Genomic DNA, 15667 nt, shown 5'->3' with positions numbered 1-15667 from the left:
TGATGCAAAGTTGATAATGTATTAGGGTTCCGTCAAAACGACATTACAATGGAAGTTATTCTCATCTCACTGCCAAATGCACCTAAGATGCCAATAAATACTAGATTTTGTTGTTACAGGCATGTGAATGTGGAACCATGATATGTCCATTGGCACATAATCTTTGACTTCTCCAAGATCGTGGAATAAAGAAACCATGTGTGTTTGAACTTGTTGAGATATTTACATATGTTTATCAACCTGAAAGCAAAGCTTTTGTTGGCCCATCTGGTTGATTCTAGCATAGGGCAGTTGCCGTGCAGTCAGGTTTTCTTCATTTGCATGAATAATACGATGGATTTAGCTCTCTCTCGGCCTATTTTTGTTGCTTTTGAATCAAAATTAAATTCATAACAATTATATTTAATTATTTTAATTTAAAATTTTTTAAAAAATATAACACTTATACAATTTTAAATATATCAAAATTAATGTTCATCAAGCAAACTCTAAACAAAAAAGTTGAAAAGTCTCTCCTAATTCAACAAAAAAACAAATTGATGGTTGGTGGGTGTGGGTTTGGTGGTGACCTGTGGTCCGACAAAACAGAATCATATATCAAATGAGACATTAAAATCCAAAATATCTGAAAAGAGAAAAACCAAATCAAGCATACAAATTAGTGATAAAATTATAATTTTTTATAAGTAAATGATCAATATAAAAAATTATTTTGGCTGTGGACTAATGGAAAGGTATATATGTGGGAGAATCTTTGTTGCTTTTCTAATAATTTAGTAACTTTGTAACAAAAAAATAAAAGAATAATTCAGGAAATTAGATTTTTTTATGATTGAACTTTTTCAAGATTTTGTCTGCAAATTGCAATTATTTAAGTAAATTGAACATTTAATTTTTTTTTTAATTTTTATTTTATATGATGCTCGTTGTTTTAGTAAAAGTTGTTATGTAGTAATACTTTAAGCCAATTGGATTGCCAAAAAGTTCTTGTCTTTTAAGGAGATTGAAATTCACTCGAAGATGAGCTATGTTTTGTACTATTGTTGACAAATATTTTTTTAATTTTCCTTACAAGGGTTTCATATTTAAATTTTAAAATTAACAAGTATGATTTATTAAATAAAATAATTTAAATTAATATGTACGGAAAAATTAAATACTACCTAAATATTAAATAAATTTTAAATAAATTATTAATATTTATAAAAATAATTTGTAAGAGTTAATGCAAAATAAATAAATAAATAAAATGTGTGGAACCCACATATTGGGACTCTGTCTTCGGTCGTTGACCAACCGATTATGGACCCCATCCCCCAACGTTCAATTTATTTATTTATTTTTTTTTGAAAATCAACTTTCAATTTATTTATTTTTAACCGTTGGCTTGCAGGAGAAATGAATGACTTCCGAGAGATATTACCATATTATGTGTTAATTAATATATAAGATTTAAGATGTCAAATTTTTTAATACCAAATTATTCATAAAATATTTTTAGGTAATTATACATGTACAAAAATAAAAAAATTAAATTGTACAATTTAATTAAATAAGATGCTACTCATATTTAAATTTATTAAATTTTATTTTTTTAAAAAATTATTAGATAAATAAATTAAATTTAAAATTAATTTTTTTTAATATTCTTTTTTATCCATAACTCGTGCTAATCTCATATTGCAAAAGAATTAAAAGATAAAAAAAAAAAACAAGAATTTAAAAAAAGATAATATTTGGCATGTATCGTAAATAAAATCTTAAAATAAAAATAAGAATTTTAAAAAGAGAATATTTGGCACGTACCGTAAATTAAAATCATAGTCGCTAGATAGAAAGAGAATGTAGGCTTTTACCATTATCTCGTGACATTACATGTGATTTGTCGTTTTGCTCCATAAAATTCTCAAACCGAACAAACTCTTTTGACTTGGATCTTTGTGAACAATTAACAACAGAGAAATCTCATTTTCCGGCCTTCACATGCAGAATTCCTTTCTTTTCTTTCTTTTTTATTTCAATTTTTAAATATTTAATTGCAAAAATTTATTATTTGTTTGTTTATTTTCTTCATAATTAATTAAATAAGAATTAGGACAAAAGCTATGAAATAAAAAATAATATTGATAAGAATAAATAATATTTTTTGTAAAAAGTTAGGATTATCACAAACAAAGAGTGAAGAGGAATTTGTGCCGTTTGACTAAGCAGACAGGTTCTTTTTCTTTCTCGTGGGATCAAAAGAATCAGGGTCGTTCAATATCTCTTCATGAAGGTTTTGACGTTGTGATTCTTGTAGGGGTGACGTGGCGGAATCTGAGGCATGAAAGATACCCGACCAGGATCCATCAGGGGCAATCGTTGCCCTTCTGGGTTTGAGCCTTATTTCTAGGTCAAACCGTCCCTTTTGTTTACTCCAAGGAATATTCCGGCCCGTAATTTTATTTTGTTTCATGACGAAAATGTCCTTTATTTAATTATTTTCTTATTCAAAGCCAAATTCAAGCTTTAAATGTTCATTGGAATCATTGGTCCATAAAATGAATATGAAAACAATATGCATAATTAAACTATCAATGAAATTTCAATATTTCATTAATAAAAACAAATTTTTAATTGTTACACTTTCATCTTAATTTCGTAAAATTATTTAAGAGAATTATTTTTTTTACAAAATCCTCAATTGATTTATTTGCGAAATGATTTTTTTTATATTTATTCAAAATATAACAAAATAAAATACAAATAATATCTGTGTGCATTTAATAGTTATTAAAATGAAGATTTTATCTTGTTTAATTTATTAAATGCTAAATCCGGTTATTTTCTTCAAAAGTTTTGGATGAAAACTTAAAAAGATATTCAAATGATTTGTACATTTAATTTAAACACGAAAAAATCAAAATGCTTTACAAATCGACAAATTTTCATAACTTGACAAAAATTTTGTTCATTTTTGTCTAGAATTAAAAAAAATTACCGCAAAACATGTTATTATAGGTGAATTGTAAAAATTAAAATATTAAGAACACCGTAATGAAAGAGAAAATAAAAATATTGTAAATACTAAAGGGTAACACAGTCAATTGACAAAAAGAAAAGCAGGTGTTCGGGTCGTTGGGCCTAAGGTTGAAGGAGCCCTAGTGCCCTATTTGACCAAACAACAAAAAGGACAAAAGCACCCTTAAATGACAACTTTTCACTCCAACGTCCCACCCTTGTTTCCCGCATTTGACCCTACCACTTTCCTTAAAGCCATCCTCCTTCCCCAAGGACTTCCTCGTCATTTTAAAACAAGCCGCCAAAACAAAATAAAATTAAAAGCCTAATCAGTGGACCCCACTTTCCCACCTGGCAATCTATGTGGACCCTTGATTTTCCCATGTGGCATCAAATGAAGACGCTCCCTCCCTTCATGCATTTGCCAATTGCCACGTGTAACTGTCAGTTTAGAGGCCAGAGCCAACAGAACTGCTCAGAATTAAAATAAAAAATAGACATTTCAAACGTCAAAAAGAAGAAAAGAAACCGAAGTCCACTCAGCTAATTTGAAAAAAAAATCTAAAACGATTTCTCTGGTTTGCTTTCTCTCTCCTTCTCTCTGCAGCAAAGAGCAGAGGGGCAGAAACGGCAGCAGCAGCTGTCGCTTTTGTTTTTCATTTGTTTTTCATTTTTTTGGCTAGTTAAAAATAAAAAATTTCTTCAAAGGGTGGGGAGGGGAGTGAAATGAATCAAATGTGATGGGAAGTGGAGTTTCCACGCTCTGTCCTTGCTTTAACCCGGTGACAAACCGGTCGAACCGGCGACAGGATAATCACCCGGACCTGATCTTTGCTTCATCAGAGCCGTTGGATGAAACCCTAGGCCACTCCTTTTGTTACGTTCGATCTTCCAATCGTTTCCTCTCCCCGACTTCTTCCGATCGTTTCGTTTCTCCTACGCACTCTCTTCGTTTCTCTCCGTCGCATGACCCGAAAACCCGAACCGGACCCGAAACTTTGTTTAAAGCCATATCCGGAGCCTCCGTGAGTGCTAACACGACGACCCCCAGAACTGTCCTCCAACTTGACAATATTGACGACGATGCCACTGAGAATACCCTCGGTTACGGCGTTCCGAGCAGTATCGTTAGCGGGAATGGCTTCGAGAGCACATCGTTGTTTAGTGCCTTGCCACTGCAGCCGGTGCCACGTGGTGGAGCCCATGACCCGATGGAGCGGGGTGGGTTCATGTCGGGTCCTTTCGAGCGCTGGGCGGTGTCAGGTCCACTGGAGGCCAACGCGGGTCCCGAAGGGAGAGTACATTTCTCGGCACCGTTGGGTGGCATTTACGTAAAAAAGAAGAAGAAGGGCATTTCAGCGATTTTGAAGAATTTGTCCGAGAAGAAACGGCCTTGGGTGGTTCCGGTGTTGAATTTCGTCGGGAGGAGGGAGAATTCCGAGGAGACGGAGGCTGCGGGAGCGGCGGAGTGGAAGACCGATGGTGATGTGCAGTGGGCGTTAGGGAAGGCCGGGGAGGATAGGGTCCACGTCGTTGTTTCGGAGGAGCAAGGGTGGTTGTTTGTTGGGATATACGACGGTTTTAATGGGCCGGATGCACCCGAATTCTTGATGGGTAAGCTCTATCGAGCTGTTTTCAATGAACTCCAAGGTCTATTTTGGGAGCTTGATGAAGAAACTGAAAATAAAACTGAAAATGAAAATGAAGCTAAAAATAATAGTAACTCACCTAACTTAATAATAGCTACAGCTAGTTTAAATAACACTGATAGTGAAACTGAGAATCAAATGAAATCTGTTAAGGAGGTTAAGAGTGCCGGGGAGAGTTTAATTGGGGAGATTGAATCGAGTGGAGTGGTAAAAGAGACGACGAGGAGGGTTACATTTGAATCAGAGGGGACTGAGATTAGGAGGAGGAGGTTGTGGGAGTTTCTAGCCGAGGATGACCCGGAAGATGGGTTGGATCTTTCAGGGTCTGATAGGTTTGCGTTTTCCGTGGATGATGCAATTAGTGTAAGTAAAGAGGCGTCTGCAGTGGGTAGGAGGTGGTTGTTGTCGAAATTGAAGCAGGGGTTGTCGAAGCATAGAGAAGGGTCAAGGAGTTTGTTGTTTCCATGGAGGTTTGGGTTGGAAGAGAATGAGAGGGCTGAGGTGGTAGATAATAGAGTGGAGGAGATGGTTCAAAAGACTGGGAGGAGAAGGAAAGAAGGTCCGGTTAATCATGAATTTGTTTTGAGGGCATTGTCGAGGGCTCTGGAAGTAACTGAACTATCATATTTGGATATGACAGATAAGGTGCTTGGAACGAATCCAGAGCTCGCATTGATGGGTTCGTGTTTGTTGGTGGTTTTGATGAGAGATGAGGATGTGTATGTGATGAACGTGGGGGATAGTAGGGCAATTGTTGCACGGTATGAACCAGAGGAAGTTGGTTCCAGTATGGAGGGAAGAGGGCGAGAGGAAAATGGGTCAAGCATGGAGGGTATAGTGGAGGAGACATTGGCCACGGGTGAAAAGGCAATTAAGCTGGTGAAGGAGGCTCCTGTTGAGCCCATGAGATTGATTGCATTGCAGTTGTCAACTGATCATAGCACAAGCATTGAAGAAGTAAGTTCTGAATATTGAAAAATTTTGTTCATTTCCTGTTTTCTGCCTTCACCTTTGAGTGTTGAAAATCTTTATTGTAGCCTTCATTAATATGAATTATGTGGCTTGATAATTTTCTCTGCTTCAGACTGGCATGAAAGCTACATTTTTGAGTTGTATAGGTTTGGATCTTATGGGACTCCAGTTCTGCTTTAAGGCTCATTCCTATCTTGGATCATTAGGAAAATAATGGTTTTGACAAATCTTATTGCAACTCCCAAGTTTTATTTATGTTTTTCGTTAAGAGCTTCAGTGAAATGCTAAGTGACTTAGCAGGAATGTCTTGTGTAGATGGTTGTACCCTTAGGCATGCTATTGTTTTCTTGTGAACATACTTTTATTAGGTTTCCTCTGTTTACCACTTTAGCCTGACAGTTTAATCTATCTCAGTTATGCCTTAAGCTACTTTATATTGCTATTGTGTACACATTAATTCTACTTGTACTCTCTTGTGATTTTGATCTGTTAGGGAAAAAGAATTTAGGGAGTCCAATGTTAAGCAGATGAGGTTCTTGCTCTGGAATGGCCTGTGCAATAGCAGTGTGCTTCAAGATGTGTTTGGAGAGAGGTTCTTTTAGATGAATTCTCATGCAGATCATGCACTTTGTAAAAGCATCTCTTATGTGGACCTTAGGACAATACCTTCCCATCATCCTTTTTTTCCTGGAAATTGCTCTAGCAAAGGGATAGTAGATCTCAGACAAGTCTATAAGTCTTGTATAAGTCTTTTGTATTGCTTTTTAAAACTTTTATAATTGCTTATTTAAACTGTTTAGAATAGTCAAATCTATTGAAAGTTGGGTTTCAAACAGTTTAGATAGGACCTATAATCTGTTGGAATTTGAAACCTGGTGCTTTTTCCTCTGGTGATTCATAGAAGGTTATGAGAATGATTGACATTTTTGTCTGGTGAAGGTCTTGAGAACATTAACTCAGAATTTTGGTTAGAAGAACATACCACAACTTTTTATAATTTAGAGGGTACCTGATCACAGTTTGAAGTTCAACAAGTATGTGGAGTTGACTAGGATAAGGATCCATAAAGAGATGGATCTATGTCTTCTAGGATTGTAGGGAAAATTGATATGCATTAATCTTGGGAGCACCCAGTGATGTGAATGCCGGTTTTGTATTTGGTGAAATTTCGTTAATATTCCTGGCAAAACAGTTCATTTTGAAGAAAATTTTGTTGCAACATAATAGTATTAGTAAGGATAAGCAATTGGTTGAACTCTGAGTTACTTCAAGGTAATTAAAATTATAAGGATATTATGATAAACTGGTGTTGGATCGACTGAAATAATATTTTCCGTTTGGTAAAAGACTGGATTTATCTGCAATGTTTTATAATCCCTTATTCCATTTTAAGAAAATAAAATCAATTAGGTATATTTGGATTGCCATGCTCAGATCTTGTCCCTTTATTCTTGTCATGCTGACGTGGGTGCTTTGGTATAAATGGAAGTGTTTGTCTATTTGGTGGATGATGCTAAGATTTATAATGGGCTCCCCAGCTTATGGAAGCTTTAAGAAAAACCTGATTATGTACCATTCTGTGCTTTATGTTTGGAGTTTTTCTGCAGCTAGAAGAGTTCTGGTCTTTTTATACTTTTTATTTTGGACAACTCTGATCTTAATTTTGTCTGTAGTCATTGTTGAGGAATATTGGGATAATAGGGGATGCTATAGCTTGACAGCTGTGAATGCTGCATTTAGAATGAAAGAAGTAGCAAGATTCCTGGGTTTGATCTCCTTGTGCAACCTAAAATGGTGTTCCTTAGATCATTATTTCATGTATTGCCAGGGACAATGATTTGGCTCTTGTATATATCTCTTTCCCTACTCTTTCTCAAAATTTGGATCCTTTACACACACTTAGGTTTTCTTTAGTTTGGGTTGATGAGGGCCTTGTATGAAACCATCTACTTCAGTAATATTGCATTGGATGTCCCCAGCTGTATGAATGATTATATTGCTGAATCACTCTTTGATTTGTGCAGGAAGTCATAAGAATCAAGAATGAGCATCCAGATGACAGCCAATGCATTGTCAATGACAGAGTGAAAGGTCGACTTAAAGTAACCAGAGCATTTGGTGCAGGATTTCTGAAAAAGGTTCTTTCACATGACTTTTCATTGTTGAAGCCTTAAATCTTATCTATGATAGGTTTGTTCAATTTAGGGATTGCATGGAGTGGCTTATCAGTTATTTACTGTGAAGAGGCTATAAAGGAAATCCTGAAGGTTAAGAATAGTACAAATTTACTTCCCTTTTCTCTGGGGAAGAACTAATTTATTTTCAGACAACAAAATATTTCAGCTGTCCAACTTTTTAATGTAATTGTTTTAAAATGTCCCAAGTAACAAATTATGCATGCTTTTTGTAGATGAGAAAAGGGGAGGGGGCTTAATGGGAGAGGAGGAAAATGGCTTGTTACACATGTTATATTATGTTAAAATATTTTTAGGTATATAACCAGCTTATGCAATAACATGATCTCCACATTTTTGCAGCCCAAGTTGAATGATGCATTATTGGAGATGTTTCGGAATGAGTACATTGGTACCGTGCCATATATATCCTGCTCACCTTCTCTTTGTCACCATAGACTTTGCCCAAGGGATCAATTTTTAATCCTCTCCTCTGATGGATTATATCAGTATCTGAGCAATCAGGAAGTGGTTTCTCTTGTTGAGAGTTTTATGCTGAAGTTTCCAGATGGAGACCCTGCACAACACCTGATAGAGGAGGTTCTTTTCTGTGCTGCCAAGAAAGCTGGTAAACATTCTTTCTATAATTTGCTTCATATCCCTTCCCCCTTGCGTATAATGTGAAGAAGTAATTCTAAGATTGAAAGGAAACAAAGTTGGGGGATTGCCAAATGGGCATGAATTTTCACTTAGATGGGATCCAAAGTAGTCTTAGTTTCTGCTATCGCCCTACATAATGTGGTTACCTGTGGCTTTTGCTTAAGTCGTAAAGTTTTTCTACTGTTAAATTCCTTTTTTGTTTACGCAATTCTTTATGTTGAAGTGTTTAGCACTATGGATTGTTGTTTGGATTACATGGTTAACATAATCTTCAATTGCATGCTATTCTTTTTTTCCCCTCTATTCTACTTTTGGGTTATATTTTTTTTGGAATATCTATATTCATATTCTTGTTTGAGGTTTTGAAATCCCAAATTCAAAGTTTTCACTATTACACCAGACTGAAAAGCTGGCTTTATAATCTGGGTAAACTTTTTAAGTTGGCTAAAAAATTGAAAGTTTCTAAGCTGTTGAGATGAAGCTAACTGCTTGAGAGATTTTATAATTTCAAGAACACCTTTTCTTCTTTTTATAGAGGATGTTAATACAAAAGATGTTAACTTTTTCCGGGACTGAATTCTATATTGGCTTGGATTGCTGCAGGCATGGATTTCCATGAATTACTGGACATCCCACAAGGAGATCGAAGAAAGTATCATGATGATGTCACTGTCATGGTGATATCTCTGGAGGGAAGAATTTGGAAGTCATCTGGAAAGTACTTATGAAACTCTTCACATACTGGCTTCACAACAAGCAATTTCTAGAAACAAGTGACTCAGAACACGGAAGTTTCAAATTCCTTAAGTCCACTTCTTTGAAGCACTTGGAAAATGTGGGTGCTGGCCCATTTTTCGTGGGTCTCAAACGGGTTGTTTTTCGGGTCTTACACCGTAAGCATACAGTTGATACGAGGAAGTCCAGATGATACTATCAAAGACCAATGTTAGATAGTCATCAGGAGTTGAGTAGATGCCTGAAATTTTATTTCCGGATAAAAGAAAAAATCTGCAGATGGGATTACCAGGAAATGCTCTTTAGGGACAGAAAAGAAAGAGATAATCTTTTTGTTTCTCATTTTCATTATTTTTCCTTTACTTTTGCTTTCTTAGAGGATTTTGCATAGGCGGGAGGCTCATTCAATTCTGGGTGCCTTCCTTTTTCATCTTTTTTAGTTTCTTTTTAGAGCCAAAAAGACAAAGTGAAAATAGTCTGTAATTTGGTGGTGGGGGGATACAAACATTAGGTATAGTTACCGAACTCGAGCATTTCCTCGTCAAAAGTGAGCATCTGTCATTTTGAAGGGTGATGTTGGTTCACATTAGTTGGAATTTCTTCCAGGATCCTTTTTTAGAGTTTATCTTCTGCTCGCGCAAACAATTTTTCGAGCCTTCGAGCACAATAATCATCTCCATGGTGAGTTCAAACTATATACCAATATCAACAAAAAATAAAAGTAAATTAGTAAATTACTCTTGTATGCTTACATTTAAGGAAGAAATTTAAGGATTTTCGAAAGACTTATGGGATAATACTCAAATAGAAATGAAAAAATTGGGTTAGAGATCCACGTAGAGAGCTGGTAGCCTTTACCGAATGTGCTGTCACAAGAAAGCCCGAAGGCTGCGGCCGTCCCCGTCAGGGGGGATGCTAACCATCTATCCGTTTTAGGAAAACAGGGTTTCGATATTTGAAGCTCTATCACTTTGCTCTTGGGAAGGAATGTGGGATTGCATGAATTGCCCCTCAAAAGAGAAAAAGAGTGAGGGAAACAATTTTTAGAAAAGAAACTGTATAACTTTTCTCAACAGCATGAGCAATTATGCAGCAACAATGTTTCATTTGATGGAACAGCTACTTTCCTCTCTGCTCCAAACAAGAACAAAATTTGTTTGAGTCGAGGGATGATTATTCGACAAATAGACAATTACCATCATTAGATACTAAACCATCGGATAAAAGAATAACGGAGCCTGTCAATAACCTCAGCCCCAAATGGAAAGACAACAGCCTTTCTAGCAGCCTCTAAGTCAACCCCACGTGCTTGGAAGTAGAAGAGTCAGCTGTCTTCTATGTCACTTATTGCAGCTCCATGAGAGCACTTCACGTCATCAGCAATAATTTGGAGATTAGGTTTGATATTTACAGTCGCTCCAGGCTCAAGAAGGAGGCTCTTTGTTAGTTGCCTGCATCAGTCTGCTGTGCATATCTGCAAAAAATTACAAGCAAATTACAAATTTTATAAAAGAATTACCTGCCCTGCTCTCCACCAACTCAACTCATGCTGGAGAAAGTTTACTACTTCTTTTATATTAATTTTGACATTGTCAGTCCACTTCTTGCCATCATCTGAAGGTCAGGTCAGGTCAGGTCAGTGCAATAGAAGTAACAGCTTATTTGGTATTCTTTCCCCACTATAGGAGGTTTCCACAATTTCAGATAGTGGCTAGTATATTCATGAAAGGAGTGGATATTTTCTTGTATTGAGAGTCAAGTCTCTAATAGTGGTGGGTCTTCCCTAAAATACTTAAAAATTACACGTCTTTAACTACTTCTCAAGCCGAAATAATGATATTTATGCTAGATGTTATATTATATATAATTTTTTATAGTTTTTGACACACAAATGGGTTCATAGCTCAGTGGTAGAGCATTTGACTGCAGATCAAGTGGTCACCGGTTTGAATCCGGTTGGGCCCTTGTTAATTTAAATTTTTTTTTTCCAGTTTGAACTTGGTGTTTTGGTAAGTCCAATTTCCTTTGTTGTTTTTTGGTAAGTCCAATTTCCTTTGTTTTGGGTATATTTGGTAACTACAATCCCCTGCAGTTCCAGTCGATCAAGGAACGTTTTAGCAATCAATGTGCAATTGGAGATGGATGAGAAGAGTGTGAGGCTGCGCAAGCCATGAAGTGGCCTTCTATCTAGATAGACATGCAAGTCTGGCACCCTGTAGTTCTCACAGGTTTCCAGGTCTCACTCTTAACTTTGGGTTTCTATTTCTTTCCAATAATAAGTCTTATTAATAATAGCCTTTTTCATTGTGCTAGTCCAGATTCAGATATGTCGGTGTCTGAAATTGGACTTTCTGATGCTTTGACAAATGTTTGATATCATACATAAAGTGTCATCCCCTTCCCTGCTCTCTTCCAAAAATAAAAATTTCTATCTTGCATGCAAAAATTCTCAGATATGTGGTTGAAAATCGAGTAGCTGAACTTTTGGAACTGGATTAGATACGCAGGCTAGGCCATGGATTGAAATGTCAGCATCTGATGTTATGGGGCTGTAAGTTTAGACAATGGTTTTTTTCATTTCTGTTTCTTGTCCAAGAAGACAGTTTTAGCTGTTTTAAAAAAACTTATGTTGGCTCTTTGTCATATCATATGGTTACTTTCAGTCAGAGAATTAGGGTAAAGTTTCTTACAAGAAAATCATTCATCAAAGATTACGTGATATTCTTATTGCAACCTAATAATAGTACCAAAATTTCAATAACAAAAGAGGGTACCAGAGTATTTTGTGATACAAGAAGTCAGGGTTACGGCCATCAATCACGTTGTTCTCAGAAGACCCTGCATTCTCAAGGGTCCCTCCACCCAATGCTAGCTTTGGTGCTCATCCGGATGCCCCCACAGAACTGTTTATCTTACTGTAACTTGTGAAACTGTCTTCCATGTTATTGGTTTTAGAATGCGGAGAAAAGCCAATACAAGTGCAACAGAGCGGTCCCCTTGTGTCTTGGCATGCTTATCTATGAACCTGATATGGATCTCTGCAGAGACTTTGAGTGTCATCAAGCTCTTGTTAAACTCCTTGCCCATACTTCATGGACTCTTCTTCAAACAATAATGCCTTTTTGTCCCTCCCTCAACAATTTTTTATTTCTATATTTTCCTAGCCAGATAAAAAATATAAAGTATATAATTTCCATTACTTCCCCATCTCCTTCTTTCTCAATGCAATGATTGTTCTTTTTTCATTTATGTGTTTTGGTGGTGATTTAACTTAGGATAACTATCTATATCCAAGTCCTAAGATCACAAAAAGGAATCACTGAGATTTAAAGTGAGGATGAGATGATTCTGAGACAGGATTTAGGCTTTCATATGCCCAGAAATAGATGAATTAGTCCAAACCAGCCAATGTCTTGGGAGAGTATTAATTACATGTAGCTTAAAATGATGGTATAGCAGATGCACACACCAAAATCACACGGTTCTCTCACATTCACTCTCCAAAACTCAACCATAATAATGCAAGGGAAACAGGACCACCAGTCTAAAGTTATGGTTTTGCAATATATATAATAGAGCCTCAGAATGATACTTTGACAGACGGTTCCTGATTTGCTTTACTATGTGATGTGGCTCACTGGTGAGCCCTCCATTTTCCCATGGGAAAGGAGCGTGTGGCTGAATGCAACACTCACGTGCATGCAATGTTTTACAATAAAAAGCAACGCTCCATTGAGAAAGAGAGAGAGGGATGTGGGGCCCAGAGTTTCTGCCCCAAAGTTGATCTTGATATGCCACCAAAAGAAATGTAAGTTAAACCACCAATGACCAAACAAATCAATCTATTATGGGATTAAAATGAGTAAAGATCAAAAGCAGAAAGTGAAAGTTCACGGTGCATTTTCACCAATATGAACTGAGAAGGAAAGCAATAAAAATCTCCTTTGACACCAACTTCTTAATTTCACCAAGAGCAGAAAACGAAAGCTTTTCTTTTCCATCTTTTGAAAAGGAGAAAATGAAAGCTCAGTTGACATTTACTGCCTAAGATGTACTGATAAGGAACATAGTAAAAGGAAAATCACATTAATTAAATACTACTTTCTCTTTATGTTTATCCATTTTTAACTTAGTCCTCTCTCTCTCTCTCATTGAGCAGGATGTGTTTGCCTCACTTCATAATGCTTCAATTGAATTTCTTAGTTCATCAAATGTGCTCAAGCTTCTGTTTTTTTGCATATATCCATTTACACCATCTTCTATAAGAAACTTTCCAAATTGGGAATTAAGTATTTTGTTAGTTATGCAACTCTCTTACACTATTTTCCCCATCATTTCCCTTCTCTCTCACAGTTAACTAGTATAATTTTAATTTAGTCCATTCTGTTTTCACTTTTAGGCACTTTCTGAATAGTTGCAATGTTTGTGCTGTTTCTAAGTGTTCTTATTTTATTTTTTTCTGGACATGATAAGAATGGGAGAAAGGTTGGTGCTGTCTGTGTTTTAAGGCAGTGAACTATTAGCAGCCTGGACAGGAGAGTTTACCTCTGTCTGATTTTACAATGCAAGTTCCCCTTACTCCATATCCGACACCTCCAGCGCCGTACACTCCTGCCAGTGGTATCTTATTCTATTCTCTTCTGCAACAGGTTTATCTTGAAACAATTTGAATTTTATTATTGTTTATTTGCTGAGACAAAGGAAGGGCCTTCTAAGATAAAACTTTGTTTAGGAAATCTAAATCGAATTTCTGATATCTGAAGTAGGAAAGAATGTCTGCAGTTACGGAAGAATAGTTCAGGGTATCTGCTTCATTTTTCTGATATGCATGCTGCGTGGCTAGTGCATTAAGATACAGCTGCTTTGGATGTAACTACCAACATTACAAAATTAGGTTCAAACTCCAGTTTGGCCTCTAACAGGCTTGGCCTCATCAACAAATTGGTCGAAGACAGGAAACATTATGAATCTATCTTTCAGCATGAGTAAAAGTTACTATGTTTCTATCTTTTTGTTAATCTCCATTTTCAACTGATCTAGTGGCCAAATCTATGTCATCAGGTGCTCAAAGCCAGCTTGTGTGTTCTGGATGTCAAAATCTATTACTCTATCCAGTCGGAGCAACCTCTGTGTGCTGTGCTGTTTGCAATGCAGTAACAGCTGTGCCGCCTCCTGGTACATCATCTGCTATTTACTTCATAACTTTTTAAGCTTATGCAACCCTGAAAATCACATCGACTGAATCTTCCTTCTGTTTTAAGTTATTTCCATATCTGTTAAATGAAAAAACTGCGGAAGGCCTATGAGTAAAATGCAAGTCAAAACTCTGAAATGACAGGCACAGAAATGGCCCAGTTGGTTTGCGGAGGCTGCCATACCTTACTAATGTACATCCGTGGAGCCACAAGTGTTCAATGTTCGTGTTGTCACACCGTCAATCTGGCCTTGGAAGGTATGCATAACAAATTATGATGTGTCATAACTTGAATAGTGTTTTTCTCAAACATTGTTAAAGATTGAAAAAACCTTGTCAATTGAGTTACTATTTCTTTGCTGTAAGCTTCAAATTTTCCTTCACTTCTGACAGCAAATCAGGTGGCGCATGTAAATTGTGGAAACTGCAGGATGTTACTAATGTACCAGTATGGAGCAAGTTCTGTAAAATGTGCAGTCTGCAATTTTGTGACATCAGTTAGGGTCAGTACATTATTTGTTCTCACTCACTAACTGTTTAATAACCTTATGATTCACTGTCTTCTTAGCAGCCTTTAAGTGCAAATTCACTGCCTTTTTTATGCGTCTTTTATAAATACAAGATCGATATATTTACAAGTAGCTGAAGCTAGTTTCATCTGTTTGCAATGTCTTCAATGTTGTGTCGTTGGATGATGCAGGGCTCAGGGAGTGCTGCGGAACAGAAGTTCAACAGCTAAATTACTTCACACCCAAGTTGATTATTAGAAGCTACAACTTTGGTCTTTGCACATTACAAATATCCTCCTCCAGGGTTGCATCTCTCGGCAAAATAGAAGAAATTTCCTCCTCCCATGTATAGAGTTATTTTTACTTGCGTGACCTACTTGCTAATAAGCAGTGGCAGCTGGCTGGATGTATGATAAATATTTCTATCACAGAGGACTAGGTTTTCTTAATTTCTTTTACCATGCTATGAGTGTGAGTCGCATTAAATGCAGGCATAAAGTTTATCTCTGATACTTTTCTTCTTGCCTATTAATTTTTATCTTCATTCATTATGCCAAAATCTTTGCAACAATGATTTCTTTTAGCAGACAATATATATAGGAAAAAAGATTTGCCAATTTGAGCTTGTTCTTGTGCATACTGAAATAGTAATTCAACCAACCATCTTTATCTTTTATTTTTCCAATGGCACCTAGAATCACAAAGCTTTTGCTCTCCGGTATTATCAACCACTTCGATCCTTGTAATGGTCTCATCATGGCTAGAAAAGAACTT

At 36.3% G+C, this 15667-nt stretch overlaps 2 protein-coding genes and 2 non-coding genes across 5 annotated transcripts; 3 read left to right on the top strand and 1 right to left on the bottom strand.

The window, feature by feature from the left end:
- Window positions 1-3508: 3508 nt before the first annotated feature.
- On the top strand, window positions 3509-9924 carry LOC111276452 (protein phosphatase 2C 29-like). The gene is made up of 4 exons (XM_022862199.2): window positions 3509-5606; window positions 7646-7759; window positions 8159-8423; window positions 9059-9924. Exons 1-4 carry the CDS (start codon window positions 3741-3743, stop codon window positions 9181-9183), a joined length of 2370 nt encoding a protein of 789 aa, XP_022717934.2. The 5' UTR covers window positions 3509-3740; the 3' UTR covers window positions 9184-9924.
- Window positions 9925-10002: 78 nt separating this feature from the next.
- Window positions 10003-10132, bottom strand: LOC149513949 (U6atac minor spliceosomal RNA). Its single transcript, XR_016329435.1, has one exon. It is a non-coding gene; the product is annotated as a U6atac minor spliceosomal RNA (small nuclear RNA).
- On the top strand, window positions 10004-15610 carry LOC111276442 (protein LOL1-like). 2 transcript variants are annotated; one of them, XM_089745972.1, is made up of 7 exons: window positions 10004-10825; window positions 11283-11426; window positions 13664-13810; window positions 14252-14365; window positions 14529-14642; window positions 14778-14887; window positions 15085-15610. In XM_089745972.1, exons 3-7 carry the CDS (start codon window positions 13753-13755, stop codon window positions 15121-15123), a joined length of 435 nt encoding a protein of 144 aa, XP_089602098.1. In that variant the 5' UTR covers window positions 10004-10825; window positions 11283-11426; window positions 13664-13752; the 3' UTR covers window positions 15124-15610. The 2 variants fall into 2 exon arrangements, with proteins under 2 accessions (XP_089602098.1, XP_089602099.1); XM_089745973.1 differs by lacking the exons at window positions 10004-10825; window positions 11283-11426 and adding an exon at window positions 13273-13486.
- TRNAC-GCA (transfer RNA cysteine (anticodon GCA)) lies at window positions 11084-11155 on the top strand. The gene has a single exon. It is a non-coding gene; the product is annotated as a tRNA-Cys (tRNA).
- Window positions 15611-15667: the final 57 nt, after the last annotated feature.

This window comes from Durio zibethinus, chromosome 17 (assembly GCF_047325235.1).
Source record: "Durio zibethinus cultivar Kanyao isolate XHJ-2024 chromosome 17, ASM4732523v1, whole genome shotgun sequence".
Taxonomy (NCBI): Eukaryota; Viridiplantae; Streptophyta; class Magnoliopsida; order Malvales; family Malvaceae; genus Durio; species Durio zibethinus.
Note: the sequence above shows the minus strand (reverse complement) of the source record. Positions and strands in the feature narration are given on the sequence as shown.